The sequence below is a fragment of the Nannospalax galili genome, unplaced genomic scaffold (assembly GCF_000622305.1).
Source record: "Nannospalax galili isolate Female #2095 unplaced genomic scaffold, S.galili_v1.0 scaffold1051, whole genome shotgun sequence".
NCBI classification, from domain to species: domain Eukaryota; kingdom Metazoa; phylum Chordata; class Mammalia; order Rodentia; family Spalacidae; genus Nannospalax; species Nannospalax galili.
The window spans coordinates 21,663-37,653 of NW_008331995.1; the positions used below are offsets into that span (position 1 = coordinate 21,663).

Below are 15,991 nucleotides of genomic sequence, written 5' to 3' on the forward strand. Positions count from 1 at the left end.
GAGTGTATTGCCTGCATGTATGTGAGTGCACCCATGCTGTGCAATGCTGTGGAGGTCAGAAGAGAGCTTTGGATTACCCTGGAACTGGAGATAAGGATGGTTCGTAGCTGCCCATGTGGGTGATGGGAATCGAACCTGGGTCCTCTGCAAGAGCAGTCAGTGCTCTTAACCCCTGAGCTATCTCTCCAGCCCCCCACAACCTTTTTTTTTTTCCCCCCCAAAAAATTATTTACTGTTTTTATTTTATGTGTATGAGTGTATTGCCGGCATGTGTTTTAAGTGCACCCATGCTGTGCAATGCCCGCGGAGGACTGAAGAGGCCATCGGATCCCCTAGAACTGGAGTTACAGTTATTAGCTGCCATATGGGTGCTGGGATTTGAACCTGGGTCTTCTGCAAGAACAGCCAGTGTTCTTAACTGCTAAGCCATCTTTCCAGCCCCCTATACATACAAACTTTAATGACAGGAATACATACTGAGAAGTGTGGTGTTAGGCAATGTCATTACTGTTCACACACTACAGAGTGTACTTACATAAACTCAGTTATAAGGTGACTAGGTGATACAATCCTATGGGACCACTGGTGTACATGAACTACCTAAAATGTTCTATCATTCACACACTAAAGAAGTTATGCTGCTGGGCATGGTGGCGCACGCCTTTAATCCCAGCACTTGGGAGGCAGAGGCAGGGGGATCTTTGTGAGTTCGAGGCCAGCCTGGTCTACATAGTGAGTTCCAGGACAGCTGGGGCTACAAGGAGACCCTGTCTCAAAAAAGACAAAAAAAAAAAAAAAAAAAAAAAAAAAAAAAAGTTATGCTGCCCTCAGTAACTAGCCCTTTCATTGCCCAAATCTGAACAACACCTGATGCAAGGATAATGGTTACACGGTAAGTATTTACCATTGCTTTTCCAAGTATTTACAAGCACTGAGTAAAGATGATTCACAAGTGGTCTACTGAAAATGCAAAGTGGCTGCTTTCTTGTGCAAAGTAGTAAGAACAGAATGGAACAGAAACTGTGAAGATCAGGAGCACTGGCACCTCAGCACCACATAGAAGGAAATTTTTGTCTGTTTAGAAGCATGGTGAGTAAATATTATGGTTTCAATGACTGAAATATGAATGAGAAAAATGGAGGGAGAAGGAACTTGGGGGCAGTAGTGCACACCTTTAATCCCAGCACCCCAGAGACAAAGGCAGGCAGATTTCTGTGAGATGGAGGCCAACTGTGGTCTACAAAGTAAGTTCCAGGTGAGCTATGGGGAGACCCCCGCCTCAAAAAAAAAGTAACTTAGATATCAAGGGGGAATATCTGTTAGGCACATATACTTTGTTTTTAACCTACTCTGTAAAGTTTTGAAACCAAAGATCAGACATTATGAAAATCATAATACTCAGTGCTAACTTACTTCTTTGAGATCTCACTGTCTGGATACATCTGTATTCATGTGGGAAACTTACAGAAGCAAGCATGACTCAAGATGTGCAACTGTTCTAGTGTGCTAGGGTACTCTCTCCCCACTGGTCTACTGCTACAAACTTTCTATTCTACATCCTTTCCTTTTAGGAACTAAAGATTTTATTAGCAGGGCTGTCAGAATCATAGCTGCTGATTCTATGCACCAAATACGGAGAGAAGAGTAAGGTAGCTAAAAGGGTATAATATGCCTTAGGATGATATCCAATAGATTTGCCTTTCTAGGGCAGCCAACTGAGAGGCCACCAGCTCTGCCCAGACTCTAATGTAATCAGATCCCAGATCGAAGCATGAGTTGAAGCATCACTTCTAAAATGCCAAGGTTTTATTTGGTGTTGGAACTATTGCTATGGTAGTCTGATGATAATGTCCCCTGTAGGCTCCAAGTATTTAAGCATTTTGTTGTTGGGGAACCCTGCTGTTAAGGTTGGGTCCTTTCTCAGCAGGGGCTTCCTGCCTGACTTACCTGGAAAGTGTCGCCAAGCACGGATGCTTGGCCTCATCTGAAACATGACCTTTGGCATAGCTACCTGGAGTAAAAACTACCCCCAGGTTTTTTCTATATGATAATTAGGCATTTCCCCATAGTCAGATGATAGGATCCCTGCCACATGTAAATAAAGCATACTATGAGCACCTATCAGCTGAAGCATTGGCTACTGCCTCCACACTATATTTTCCCTAACCCCCACTGAATAAACAGAGCTATTTCACTGAGTCTGGAGCTGTTTGTATCACTGAACCTGCCTCCCCGGAAGGGCTTTCTTCTGTTAGTGCTCACTGGCCATCCCTGACCCCGTTCATCGCTTCTGCTCCCTTTGCCCTCATGGACCGGTGGCCAACGACCCATGAGGGGAGCGAGAGACACCATATTTTGTCCCCAGTTGGTGCTGTTGTTTTGGGAGGTCTTAGGTGTGGCCATGTTGGAGGAAGCACAACACTTGGGGCGGGGGGAGGGGGCTTATAGAATTCTTAAGCCTTGCCAGATCTCCAGTTGCTCTCTGCGTCCTGTGCCTGCTTGAAGACGTGAGAGCTTAACTTCTGCTCCTACTCCAGGCATCTCTGCTGCCATGCCTCCCTGCCATGATGGACTCTTGCCCCTTTGGAACCGTAAGCTAAATAAACTTTTCCTTTTATAAGTTCCCTTGGTCATGTTTCTATGACAGCAACAGAAAAGTGACTAATAAACTGCACAGACACTATACCTGAGATCACTACTGCTATTAAAGCCACCCCAAGATAGCAGATCTTCTCTACAATAAATACCAAAAGGAAATGGTGTCAGTTACTCATATTCTAGGCACCAAGTTGGTTTCCATGGAGCAGGTCTAAACACACATCTGGAACTTCCCCAAAGCCAAGACTTGATCAAACCACACATCTTTGAGGTATACTATTTGTGATATCTAGCAGTGCTCCAATTTCAACGTCCTGAACATTTTCCAATGGAAATGACAAAATAAGGGGAAACTTAAGGAAAAAACAGCAAGCTAAGAGTTAATTACCTGCACTGGCTCCAGATACCGCTTTGGAAATGGCACTGCTGGAAATTGCTCTGTTTCGCTTCATTATCTCTTCAAATTCAGCTTCACTCACCGTAGAGGGCGGAGGGCCCGAATCTCGGCTGCAGAGACACAATATCAGGTCTGACTACCCAAACCCCATAATACTTTTACCACACAGTATAATACTGTTACTCAGTTATGTTCTAGTATATGTCCTAAATGCGTGTTTTTATGTGTTCATTTTCCCTTCAAGGATAGGATTTATGCCACATGCACTTACAATTTTGGCATGACTCAAAATACTAAGTACTACAGCATTTGCAGCACTCATTCATGGCACTGAGTTTAATCAAGCTGTTTAAAGCTACAAAGGATATGATTTGGGTTAAGTAGTTAAGATACAAACAGAAATACTAAATAAAAAACACTGATTAGAGGGCTGGAGAGATGGATTAATGGTTAACTACATTGGCTGCTCTTGCAGAGGACCCAGGTTCGATTCCCAGCACCAACAACCATCCCTAACTCCAGTTCCAGGAGATCCAATGCCCTCTTCTGACCTCCACAGGCACTGCATGACATGGGTACACTTACACACATGCAGGCAAGACACTCATACACATAAAACACTGATTGGGGCTGGGGGGACAGCTTAGTTGGTAAAGCACTTACAGTGCAAGATTGAGGACCTGAGTTTGATACCCAGAACCTACGTAAAAATATCAGGCATAGTGGAGCACATTTGTAATCCCACGGCTGGGAAGGTGGAGACAGGCAGAGCCTTGGGACTCACTGGCTAGCCAGTCTAGCTTGTGTAACTGGTGGGCTCCAGGCCAATGAGAGACCCCTTCTCAAAGGTGGTGGACAACGTTCCTGAGGATGACACCCAAGGTTGTTCTCTGGCTTCCCTATGGAAGTACAACCATGCATCTGCATACTTAGTGCACCTGCACACATAAGCACGCAAAATAAACAAACAAAGGCTGGGCATGGTGCCACATGCCTTTAATCAGGCGGCAGAGGCAGGCAAAATTCTGAGTTCCAGACCTGTGTCAAAACAAACCACAAAACAACAAACAAACAAACCTCTGATAGTAACCTATGTCCCAGGACTCAACATTAGGGCAAAATTATATAGGAAAAGCACCAGCGTTCAGTGCTCATTCATAGAAAGCAAATGTCTAAAAAATACTTTTACTGTCCTGGCTCAATCTGAAGGGAATGTAGTCCTTACCTGCCATGGTGATTATAGGGTGTAGAGGCCTTCATGTAAGTGTCTGGTGGCGGCCCCACTGTAGCATTTGGTGGGGGGAAGAAGGCTGGATTGAGGTGAAGAGCTGGTGGGATGGCCCCAGGGGGAGGTACAGCCAGATGAGGAGGTAATCGAGGAGGCGGGGGCATGAGATGCTGGTAGTGGATGCCAGGAGGAGGAGGAGGGACACCAAAGCTTGAGGAGAGAGGCGGTGGGGGTGGAATTGGGGGTGGAGGCAAACCCATCAGGGGAAGGGCTGAAGGAGGGCGATTGAAGTAGGGCAGCACACTGGGGGGCTTATCCACACGAGCAGATGAGGGTACAAGGTTCTCAGAGGGGGTGGCCCGTCCATCAGCAGAATCACTAGAATCTCGGGAGTGGGCTCGTGGAGGTATTCCTACAAAGCAAAAAGAGCTAACATCACTGCCCAGGTACCAATAGGACCAGTTCATCCTGCGGCAAGTCATTTGGCACCATACTGAAGAAGGTAAGTGAAATGGAGGAGACGGAAGAAAAAAATCATTTACTACCTTTTCAGTGGCCTCAAAGGAAAAGATCAGAAGGATCTCAATTAAGAAAAACCCAGAAAGCAGTATGACTCTAAGTCTTATATGTCAAAGGATGCTCTTATCTAAAACACTCCCAAGTGTTTCAGAATACATTCAATTAACCCTTAGGTTTGTCTTCTAGTTTGAGATACAGAAAATCCAACAACCCATGAGAAAATTGAGTGTTATTTGTTCACTGATGCACAGCTGGATTTCAGCCGATTTGAAATCCCATGTCCCTCAGAGAGTTCAGGGTCTCTTACGACTACTACCAATTGACCTTCTGTTACTGTTCTGTTTTCTTGAAATGTACTTGTCAAAGAGCTCTGGCCAGGGAACAGGAGAAAGAAAAGGAAAGCTGGTGATGATCTACTCTATCCATATACCCAAGCTGGTAACTGGGATGGGGAAAAAGAAAAAAAGAGAAGACTAGAGAGACCTGCTCACAAAACAAGCTCACAAATCTTAGTGAAAGCTTGATACAAAACACCCTTAAAAATTTGGGGAACTCCCACTACATTTCAATGTCCTCAATTCTCTTGTCCTCAGGGCAGCCTACTGGGAATACCATCAGAACACACTAGCATGGTGCTATATACAAGTGGGGGTACAAGACACGCTTGTATATAGCTAGCAGCATGGCTTTGGACCCTGTCAAACTACCTGGTTAACTAGTTCCCCCTAATTTCATAAGTTTAGCGTTGTCAGAGTGGACCCCAACAGAACATGATATTATGGCTTTAAAGTCTTAGAGGTAGAAAGATGCTTAGCAAATATGGAGGGGAAAAAGAGTGTTTCTTAAACCGAAATGCTACGGTCAATGTCAATGCCAGAGGCAAGCCCAAGGTGGGCTCAACTACACTAACAATGACCTTAACTTCTTTACTGTCATGTTTCACGTCTACAACAACACATTCCTTTCTCAAGTTCCCACAAACTGAAGAGGTTTTAAAGCTAAGTGCAATTCCCTGATAGTTAACCACTTCAGGTACTGTTCCAATATTGTTTTGGCCTGGAACTTACTATGTAGACCAGGCTGGTCTGGAACTCACAGAGATCCACCTGCCTCTGCCTTCTGACTGCTGGGATTAAAGGTGTGGCCACCAAGCCCAGCTAGGACAGTTCTATTGAGTGAAGTGGTCCAATTTCCGTATGAAGGACACACCCAATCAATATAAGGAACCATTGCTTTTCTAGGTGGATATAAGCAGTGACAACAGGAAGGTGATGAAATGTTGCCATCCCCACCCCTACAGTGAAAGAAAAGGTGGTTGGTTTCAGGCAGGGCCTTGCAGGGTATCTACACACCTTATGAGGTCAGGGTAAGGCAAAATTCATCCTTCAAGATTAGAAACTTGATTTTAACAATATACCAGGGGGTAATCAGACCCCAAGAGACTGAGTCATGCCAACCAAAATTACAAGAGACTGACACATAAACCAGAATGACAATTTACTAATTTACAATGAAAAAAATTAACTGTTAAGCAGACTGGAATACCTCTATCAGCTGGTTCGTAAATTCTTTCTAGGACAGCCTCACTGAGAACCCAATTAGTACCAGAGGATGGCTTGGAGAGTAGAGTAAGAATAAAAAGAGTAAGGGGGCTGGAGGGACTGCTCAGCAATTAAGAGCACAGGCTGCTATTGTAGAGGACCAATGTGGTTCTCAGCACCCACATGGTGTCTGTAACCCCAGTTCCAGAGGATTTGATGCTCTCTTCTGACCTCTGTGGGCACTGCATGACACGAGTGCACTTATACAAGTGCAAGCAAAATACTCACACACGTTAAAAAAGAACTACATGCCTTTAATCCCAGCACTCAGAGGTATAGACAGGAAGACCCTGTCTCAAAAATATCAAAAAAAAAAAAAAAAAAGGAGGAGGAAGACGAGAAGAAAGGGAGTAAGATGAACTAGATCAAGCCAAGGTAGAATGATAGAATGATGCAGTGTTTTTTTAAACTAATAGCTCTACTTGCCAAGTCAACTAAAACATCTAATAATCAAATAGGGTTCACACTCCTTAGAACAATCATCAACTCTAATAACACTTCCTTCAGTAGATTTTTTTTTTTGGTCTTTTTGAGATGGGGTCTCCCTGTAGTCCCAGCTGGCCTAGAATTATGTAGACCAGGCTGGCTTTGATCTCACAGAGATTTGCCTTCCTCTGCCTCCTGAGTGCTGGGACTAAAGGTGTATGCCACTACGCCTGGGTTTTGGTTGATTCTTTACAGAGCATTCTTTGAATATATACTTGTGATAGGTACAACCACCTTTATATATCTTAGTAACATTTTGGGGTGTCTGCTAAATCAAAGTTTAGAGATGCATGTCTTACATAAATGGCCATCTGTGCTATTACCAATTTTTGTTTTGATAGGATTTATCTCAAAAAAAAAAAAAAAGAATTATAGGATTTACAGTTACCAGGAACTTTAAACGTCATGTATCCAGGCCAGATGGGAAAAGAGGCCCCGAGCAGTGAACTGACTTGCCCAAAAGTCACACAGTCAAAGGCAGAACCCAATGATAAGCCTGACTCCCAGTGTAGTGCTGTCTTCTACACAAACCTCACTCTTGGGCTTATCAACCAATCTTTCCACCAGCCACAACCACCAACACTCTCCCTCAAACTCCTCCAAATCATAGTCTGAGCCCATACCACACCAACATGCCCATAACCTCCCCCCATCATACAGATGGTCTCCACGTACCCCCTCTTGGGACTCGGACGCACTCACGTTTCCGAGCCTGCGCCTCAAACTGTGATAGGTTTTGACGGGTAGCCGGCCTCACGTCCACTTTTTCTCCATTAAGTACTTTTCCTGGCAAGAGTTCCAACAATTTGTGGACAGAATTTTCAGAGGCTACCACCACCTCAGCATACCTTGAGGAAGAAAATAAAAATCAGCAAAATCTATTTAGACATCTGAGAAACAAAAAAATTGTTTTCTATTTGGCAAAGGAAAATATCTTGCTAAGTTAAATATTTAAACACACAAAAATCTATCAACAACAAATGGTGCTACCCTATGTTTTCCCTTTTTTAGAAATTAAGAAAAAAGAGCACCCCCATCGTCACCCCCAATCCAGTACAACAGATTCCACTACATGGCTGCAGGTCCTCAATCTAAAGCAGTTTGCCAAAACCAAGGGAGTAATGTGGGCTCAGGTGGGAGGGGGTTAAAATCAAAGGTCAAATTATAGTACGGGGTGGAGAGATGGCTCAGCGGTTAAGAGCACTGATTGCTCTTGCACAGGACCCAGGTTTGATTCCCAGCACCCACATGGTGGCTATGAACCGTCCTTAACTCCAGTTCCAGGGCCATCTGAAGCCCTCTTCTGACATCCGTGGAATTGCATTACATGGGTGCACTCACATACAAGCAGGCAATATACTCATACACATAAAATAAAATAATTTTTAAAAAATTACAGTACAGATCTGTTATTCTAACAGCTACAAACTAAAAGGGACTCCCCAAATCCAGACCTCACCCTTTGGACTGGCCATTTGCTCGGTTCTCTGCAAATTTCAACTCCACAACATCAAAGACTCCTATAGAGCGAATAACCTGGATCAGCTGTTGGTCTGTGGTCCACTGGGGCCGGCAGGATGGAAAAGGGAGAAATGTCAAGAGCTATATGCTCAACACCCATCCACCCAGAATGTCCCAAGCCCTGTTTCAAACCCTAGGACTCTAGTTTACAACCATGACCATAGGAATACCAAAAGCCCAGCAATGTTCAGTTAGTACAGGCTTTCCTACTGTCCAGAACTGCAAACCCATCTATCCCCACAACCCCTATGTTTGGGGATTAAGAAAGAAATCTATTTTAACTTTGACTGCCATTTGGGTTGGCTGATCAGTAGTTCATACTGCTAGCAACTTTTAATTACAGATCTGACACGCTACAGCTGACCATGCCAAAAATTTCCCCTCAGTATATACATTTCCTAATTTGGAAAAGTCATCCCCCGCCACCAGCCCAAAACTTGTCACACAGTAACTTTTGCAGAATAGTCAGCACATACCCAAAGCGCACTATAGCTTTCGGGGCCTTTGATCCCCATCACCCACCATTATCACAGGACCATCTAATGACCACCAAGAGCTCAAGGTGTTTACTCTGAAATCTCGTCCCATAGCTGACCCTGCTAGACATAAAGTCCCAGGGTCAGGGGCAGTAATAAGATGGCAGAAAAGGCAACTACCCACTTAATCATTGCTTTCTTCGGCACCAGTACGTCCTCAGGATAGTTCTCTTTCAGAGATCAATCCAACCTGATCCCAGGAAAAAGAAATCCAACCCCATCAGAGCACAAAACAGTGCAACAGTGGTTTCTGAAAATGCCATCACCTCCCAGTCCTCTCCCTCCAGCCCACTGGTAAGCCTTCAGTTACCCTAGCTTACCCAGGAGAAGCTGCCTACGTAGACAGCTGCTCGTCTATTCCGCAGGCCACTGTAGGTATACAGAATTGCAGGGGTCTTATTGTTTGGCTTGGGAGATGGCTCCTGGCGAACGGGAGGGGGTGGTTCAGTGCTGCTGCTTCTGTCATCTGAGGGCTGCGAGGTGGCCGTCAACACATCATCATACAGGTCAATCTGATCTGTATTGTTGAACTCTGAGTCCTACAAAATGAGGGGTTGACAATGGGGTTTACATATGTTTCTGTTTGCTCCTCTGCTTCATTCTAGTTTACTTAGAACCCATAGTTAAACACTGTAAAGCAATGCATAAAACTTCCTTGTCCTATGCTTTGATGTATGTTTCTCTTCCAAGACCTTATTTAGTAGTATGCAATGTTTCTGACTCTGGCCTCCTGTGAGGATCAAAAGACAAGTGGTACTGGGCATGGTGGTGCATGCCTTTAATCTCAGGACTTTGGGAAACAGAGGCAGGCATAGCTCTTGTGAGATCCAGGCCAGTCTGGTCTACACAGTGAGTTCCAGGTCAGCCAGGGATACAAGGAGACCCTGTCTCAACACCAACCCCAGACCCCAAAAAAGACAAATGGTAAGTAAGCAGACAAACTAATAAGGAATAATGAAATGTGTACTGTTGTTATTAATGTCAGTTTCTAAAGACCACATCTAAGAATGATTAATATTGCATTTAATAAGAATTAAGAATACATTCATTTGGGGCTGGAAAGATGGCTCAGTGGTTCAGAGCACTGACTGCTCTTGCAGAGGACCCAGGTTTGATTCCCAAGCACCCACATGGCAGCTACGAACTGTCCTTAACTCCAGTTCCAGGGGAATCCAAAGCTCTCTTCTGACCTCTGCGGCATTGCACAGCATGGGTGCACTCATACATGCAGGCAATATACTCATATACATTTTTTTAAAAAAAGGATTCATTCATTTAGAAATATAAAGTAGGGGAAAGAATGCTAAAATGGGTAGGTACCAAAATGCAAAAAGAAAAACATTGGGAGTTACTGATTTAAACCCTTTGGCTCAGGCAGAGGTAGGCACATCTATGAGATCAAGGTCAGCTTGGTCTACAAAGCAAATATTCCAGGCTACCTAGGACTACTGGGAGACCTCAAAAAACCAACACCCCCCCAAAAAACCCCAAAACCCAAAAAGCCCCAAAACTTTGGTTCATACACATGTCTCAGAGAAACTCTAAAGCTCATAGAACAAAATCTCAAGCTTTTTCATAACCACCAAAGAAACAGAGTGCTGGGGATCTAGTGCAGGTACAGAGTGCTTGTCTAGCACACACAAAGCAGCCCTAGGTTCAATTCCTAGTACTGCTGAAACCATTTCATCCCTGTAGTTCAAGGAACAAAAAAGGCTTGAAGCTGGATGTGGTGGCATGCAGCCTATAATCCCAGCACCTGGGAGGTAGAGGCAAGAAGATCAGGAGTTCAAGGCCAGTCTCCATGACAAGGTCAGTTTAAAACCAGCATGGGCTGCATGAGACTCTGCCTCAAAACAGGGCCAGTGAAATGATTCAGTGGGTAACAGCACTTGCTGCCAAGTGTGATGACCTCAGTTCGATCCCCAGGAGCTACATGGAGGAGGCAGAGAACAGACTCCTGATAACTTGTCCTCTAACCTCCACACACATGTATATACCAAACAAATGTGTAAATTAAAAAAAATCCATAACACCCCAAATCAAAGTACAACAGTAACAAAGCACAAAAAGGACACAACTCTATCCAATGTTCTAATTCTTAGAAGACACTATTGTCAGCCCTCCATATCTGTCAGCTTCCTAGCCACAGATACAACCAAGTACTGGTTGTAAATATTCTTTAAAAAAAAAAATACAGGGGTGGGGATAGAGCTCTTCCCCAAAAAGGGGCAGACCCTGGGTTCAACTCTTAGCATACCTCAAATTAATCATTACTGTTCTCATTTAGAGACATTCTTAAAGTATATGACATTTACGTGTTAAGATTTTATATGCAAGCTGGGCATGGTGGTGCATGCCTTTAATCCCAGCACTCAGGAGGCAGAGGCAGGAGGATCTCTGTGAATTCAAGGCCAGCCTGTTTACATGACGAGTTCCAGACCAGCTGGGGCCACAGGGAGACCCTGTCTCAAAAAGACTGGGGGAAAAAAAAGGCTTTATATACAAAACACTTTTTTTTGGGTACTGGGAATTGAACCTAGGAGATTTGCATATCCTAGGCAAGTTGAACCACTGAGCTAGATCCTCAGCTGATTTTTCAAAGCTGTAGATAAGATCTGGCTAAGTTACCCAGCTGGCCTTGAACTTGTGACCCTCCTGCTTCAACCTCCTCAGTAGCTCAGGTTACAGGCCTCTATTACCAGGCCCTTGACCCTGTATTTTATAGACTTAAGCACCTGAGAGTTTCATTATGGAGGAAAGATCCTGAGATTACCTGGTATTGAGGGATATACCAAGTTTTTTTAAAGACAAAAATTTATCAAGGATTTTCAAGTGAAACTTAGAAGATAAGGAAATACACTGTCTTGGATACTCAATGCAAACTATGATTCCTCTTACATAAAATCTGTGATTCAGAGATGTTTCTAAAAGTTTTAAGACAAAAATCATCACTGAAAACTGACTAAAAGGCTAGTGACCAAACATGCAGATTTGAACCACTCAGAGAGCAAATGAATCAGTAGGAACCTCTTCATATGTAAGCTTAAAGGCACTCAATGTGCTCTTTCAAAATCCTCTCAGAAATAGGCTCAATCCTGGACCTTACTTTAGAAACAAAGGTATTCAATGAATACAAAATACTTCAGGGCCTCAGATCAAAAAAGCTAGTAGTAACTGCACAGGGGAAGTCTGTGGGAGTTCTACTGAAGAAACTGTCAGTTTGTTTGGATTTAAATCTGCTGGCATCACTAATTCAGTCTACTCATTCAGACAGAAAACCCGTAAGTCTGAGGTTCTTACTGCCAAAGCTGTTTATCCAAAGATGGATTAGGTTAAAACACCACCTAATCCCAAAAACTAAATGAAAAATAACCCCTACCACACACATTTTATATGTGGTAATGCTTTTTAAAGGTTTTGGGTTTTGGGTTTTTTTTGTTTGTTTGTTTTTGTTTTTTAAGAAAAGTCTCCCTGTAGCCCCTGATGGCCTGGACCTCACAGAGATACATACACCTGCTTCTGCCTCCCGAGTGCATGGATTAAAGGTGTGTACCACCACACCCAGCATTTTTTAAGAAGTTTTTTTGTAGGAACTTAAAAAAATATTTTGTGTGTATGTGTGTGTGTGTGTGTGTGTGTGTGTGTGTGTGTAGAGGTATGGACATATTCAGGTGCTCTTGGAAGCCAGAGGCATTGGATCCCCCTGGAACTGGAGTCACAGGGAGTTGTGAACTGCTTGATGTGGTTGCTGGGAACTGAACTCAGGAAGCAGTAAGAGCCATCTCTACAGTCCTATCGTAGGACACTTAAACTGGAAATATACATTTAAAACTGAATAAATATTTCGGTTAGAATTTTGTGTTCAAGGACACAAAAGAACTGTGGTTATCACATGCATGAAACTTCCTAGTAAACAATTGAGAACTTTATCAGGAGTTTGATTTTCCCATCTAGTATGCTCAATGTTCCTATCTTCTATGCCTTTCTTCCTGGTATCTGACTGAAGGAAATAACTAATTTAGATTTATTTTCTCAATGCAACCAACTTGATACTACTTATTGTTTCTTTCAATTATAAGAAGCTACATCAGTTTAGGGCCTAATACATTTCCACAGTTCCCACTTACACCTTCCCTCCCCCATCACTACTGCCTATTATTCTACACTGTCTCTGCCCATTATCTTTTGGTGGTTGTTTTCTGACAAGTTTTCACACTGTAGCCTAGTCTCCAACTTGCGCTGATTTCCTGCCACAACCTTCAGAGTACTGGGATTCCAAGTGTGCAATACCACACCCAGCTAACATCACTTTTACTTTTGGCCACCAGGAATGGAACCTATTTTGAGCACAGAGATTCACACACCCCACCCCACCCATCTCACTAGCTCTAAGAGTGCTCAGTAAACTGAAACAGCTCAACACAGCCTCAGTGTGCTAAAAGCAACTGTACTATGTAGAGCCTATCTCAGCATGAAAAGCAGACAAAATTCAGCCGAATGGCACATCTCAGTACTTTGGGTTTGTCTTCCCTGCCCAACAGAGCAGCCGTGAGTCCCAGGGCTCTCCCTGCCTAATAGCAATAAAGTAGCTCTGTCAAAGAGGCTTTTGCAGCACATGTTGCTGGAAACCAGGAACAAATACCACAGGATTCCCTATAGGAACTGTGCTAGTTTTCCTTGGGGAGCATTCCTATGCAAGGGACAGCTTGGGACAAATCAGTGACATTCCTAAGACATTCTAAAACTCAATTTATACTAGTTACCTTCAACTTAAGCCAACTTCTGACAATTCTACCCAGACTTTTTCACCATTTAGCAGTTTTTAGATTACACTAAAACCAGCTTTGCCAAAACTTAACTCATGTACATTGGGGGGCCCCTTTCTTTACCTTCTTCAATTTTCCCAGCATCAAATATTTCCGGTTTGGTACAAATGTCTAAGAGTTCACATACTAACTTTGGCCTTAAACCCATAAAAAAACCCTTCGTTAACTAAATAAAGAACAAATTATAAAAAAAAAATTATAGTACAAGAGGGTAGCCAGAGCAATGGCTCAGAGGTTAAGAGCACTGGCTGCTCTTGCAGAGGACCCAGGTTCGATTTCCAGCACCTACACGGTGTCTGACAACTGTCCATAACTCCAGTTCCAGGGAACCCAGTATCTTCTGACTTCCGTGAGCATTGCACAACATGGGTGCACTTATATATATGCAGGCAATATATTCAAACACATAAAATAAAAATAGTAATATTTTTAAATTATAGAATGTCCATCTTGACAGAGCAATGACCAATGGACAAGAATTTAAAAAAATTTTATTTATTATTTTTATTTTATGTGTATGAGTGTACTGCCTGCATGTATGTAAATGAACCCATGTCACGAAATGTCCACATAAGTCAGAAGAGGGCGCTGTATTGCCCTGGAACTGGAGTTATAGATGATTAACTCCATTAACCATTAGCTGCCATATGGGTGCTGGGAATCGAACCCAGGTCTTCTGCAAGAGTAGTCCATGCTCTTAATTGCTGAGCCATCTCTACTGCCCCAGACAAGAACTGTCTTGTCTATGACCTCTAAGTTACAAGGCTTAACCAATTATTATTTGACTAAACATGGCCTGTAGTCAAGGATCCTGTTCTACCTATTCCCAAATTAAATCAACAGCACTGTTTAGGAATGGGGGAGGGGCTGGCTATCTTTTAGTAATAGAACTAAGTGAGTATTCTTGTTAACAACAAAGCCATAATTTATAAATGGTGGCCAAAGTCTGATTCAAACTCATATGTAAAATTCAGGAAAGTAGGGCTGGACAGATGGCTCAGTAGTTAAGAATGTGTTAACTGCTTTTACAGAGGACCTGAGTTCAGCTCCCAGCACCCACATCTGGCAGCTCACAACCACCTGTAACTCCAGTTCCATAGGGATCCAAAGGCATCTGCATATCCTTAGGCTAATTTAAAAAAAATCTTGGAAGCTGGGCATGGTGGCACACGCCTGGAGTCCCAACACTTGGGAGGCAGAGTGTGCTTGGAGTCCTAACACTTGGGAGGCAGAGGCAGGCGGATCTCTCTGTGAGTTCAAGGCCAGCCTGGTCTACATAGTGAGTTCCAGGCCAGCTGAGGCTACAAAGAGACTGTTTCAAAAGACCAAAAAAAAAAAAAAAAACCAACCAAAATCTGTGTGTGTGGGGGCCCTCAGGGAAATAACCTGTAACCAAATTAGCATATATAACCTTTCGCTCTCTTTTACTCATAATTTGGCTTGTTTGAAAACTTTATTATCTTATTTATTGAATGTAATTAGCAGTCATGTAGATGATGTCATAGTTTAACAATAGAGAAGTGGGAAAACTCCTATTACCAAGTATAATTGGGGAAGCTAGGCTCAGTGGCACACACTATAATTCTAATACTCAAGAGATTAAGGCAAGGCTGCAAGTTCTAGGCCATCCAAGTCTATATACCCAGATCCTACCTCAAAAAGCAAAAAATGAGACACAAAACAAAACAGAAACAGACCAAGATGGCTCAGCTGGTAAAAGCATTTGTAGTGGAAGCCTGACAACCTGAGTTCCACCCTCAGAACCCATGCAAAGGAACCTGGCTGTGGAGAAAGGAGAATCAGAGATCTGCCTCAAAAAATAGGGTGGACGGAAAGAATTGACTCCCAAATTGTTCTCTGACCCCCTCACACAACCAATGGCACACGCATACACACAAAATAAACAAATGTAGGAAAAAAATGTCGAAAATAAATCTTTTTAAATGTAAGCTATACCCAATTAGGGGGAATAAAATGGGGGATATAGGCCCCTTTCAAAGTCAGGGCCCACCTAGGCATTCTACTTCTTTAGTCCATTCTTCAACGGTCTCTCCAGGTCCTTAGAAGAACCCATTGGAAGACACCCATCAGAAGAACCAGTTTGCCTAAGTATAACCGTGCTGAAAAGAACCCAAGCAAGGCACTAAACTACTAAGCTTTAAAAGAAGACTTTTTGGGCTGGGTGTGGTGGCCCATGCCTTTAGTCCCAGCACTTGGGAGGCAGAGATAGGTGGATTTCTGTGAGTTCAAAGCCAGCCTGGTCTACATAGTGAGTTCCA

General features: G+C 43.3%; 1 protein-coding gene across 7 annotated transcripts in view; it reads right to left on the reverse strand.

Annotated features, from left to right (window-relative positions):
• Positions 1-15,991, reverse strand: part of Cpsf7 (cleavage and polyadenylation specific factor 7) — a 27,263-nt gene that overhangs the window by 9,711 nt on the left and 1,561 nt on the right. For 5 of the 7 annotated variants that reach the window (XM_029560627.1, XM_029560626.1, XM_008827090.3 and 2 more), the window contains 5 exons: positions 9,207-9,425; positions 8,289-8,392; positions 7,505-7,677; positions 4,221-4,635; positions 2,987-3,105 (listed from right to left, as the gene is read on the reverse strand). In XM_029560627.1, coding sequence (XP_029416487.1) covers positions 2,987-3,105; positions 4,221-4,635; positions 7,505-7,677; positions 8,289-8,392; positions 9,207-9,425 — 1,030 coding nt within the window. The remainder of the gene's footprint in view (positions 1-2,986; positions 3,106-4,220; positions 4,636-7,504; positions 7,678-8,288; positions 8,393-9,206; positions 9,426-15,991) is intronic. The other 2 variants (XM_008827092.3, XM_029560628.1) reach the window with 1 other exon arrangement.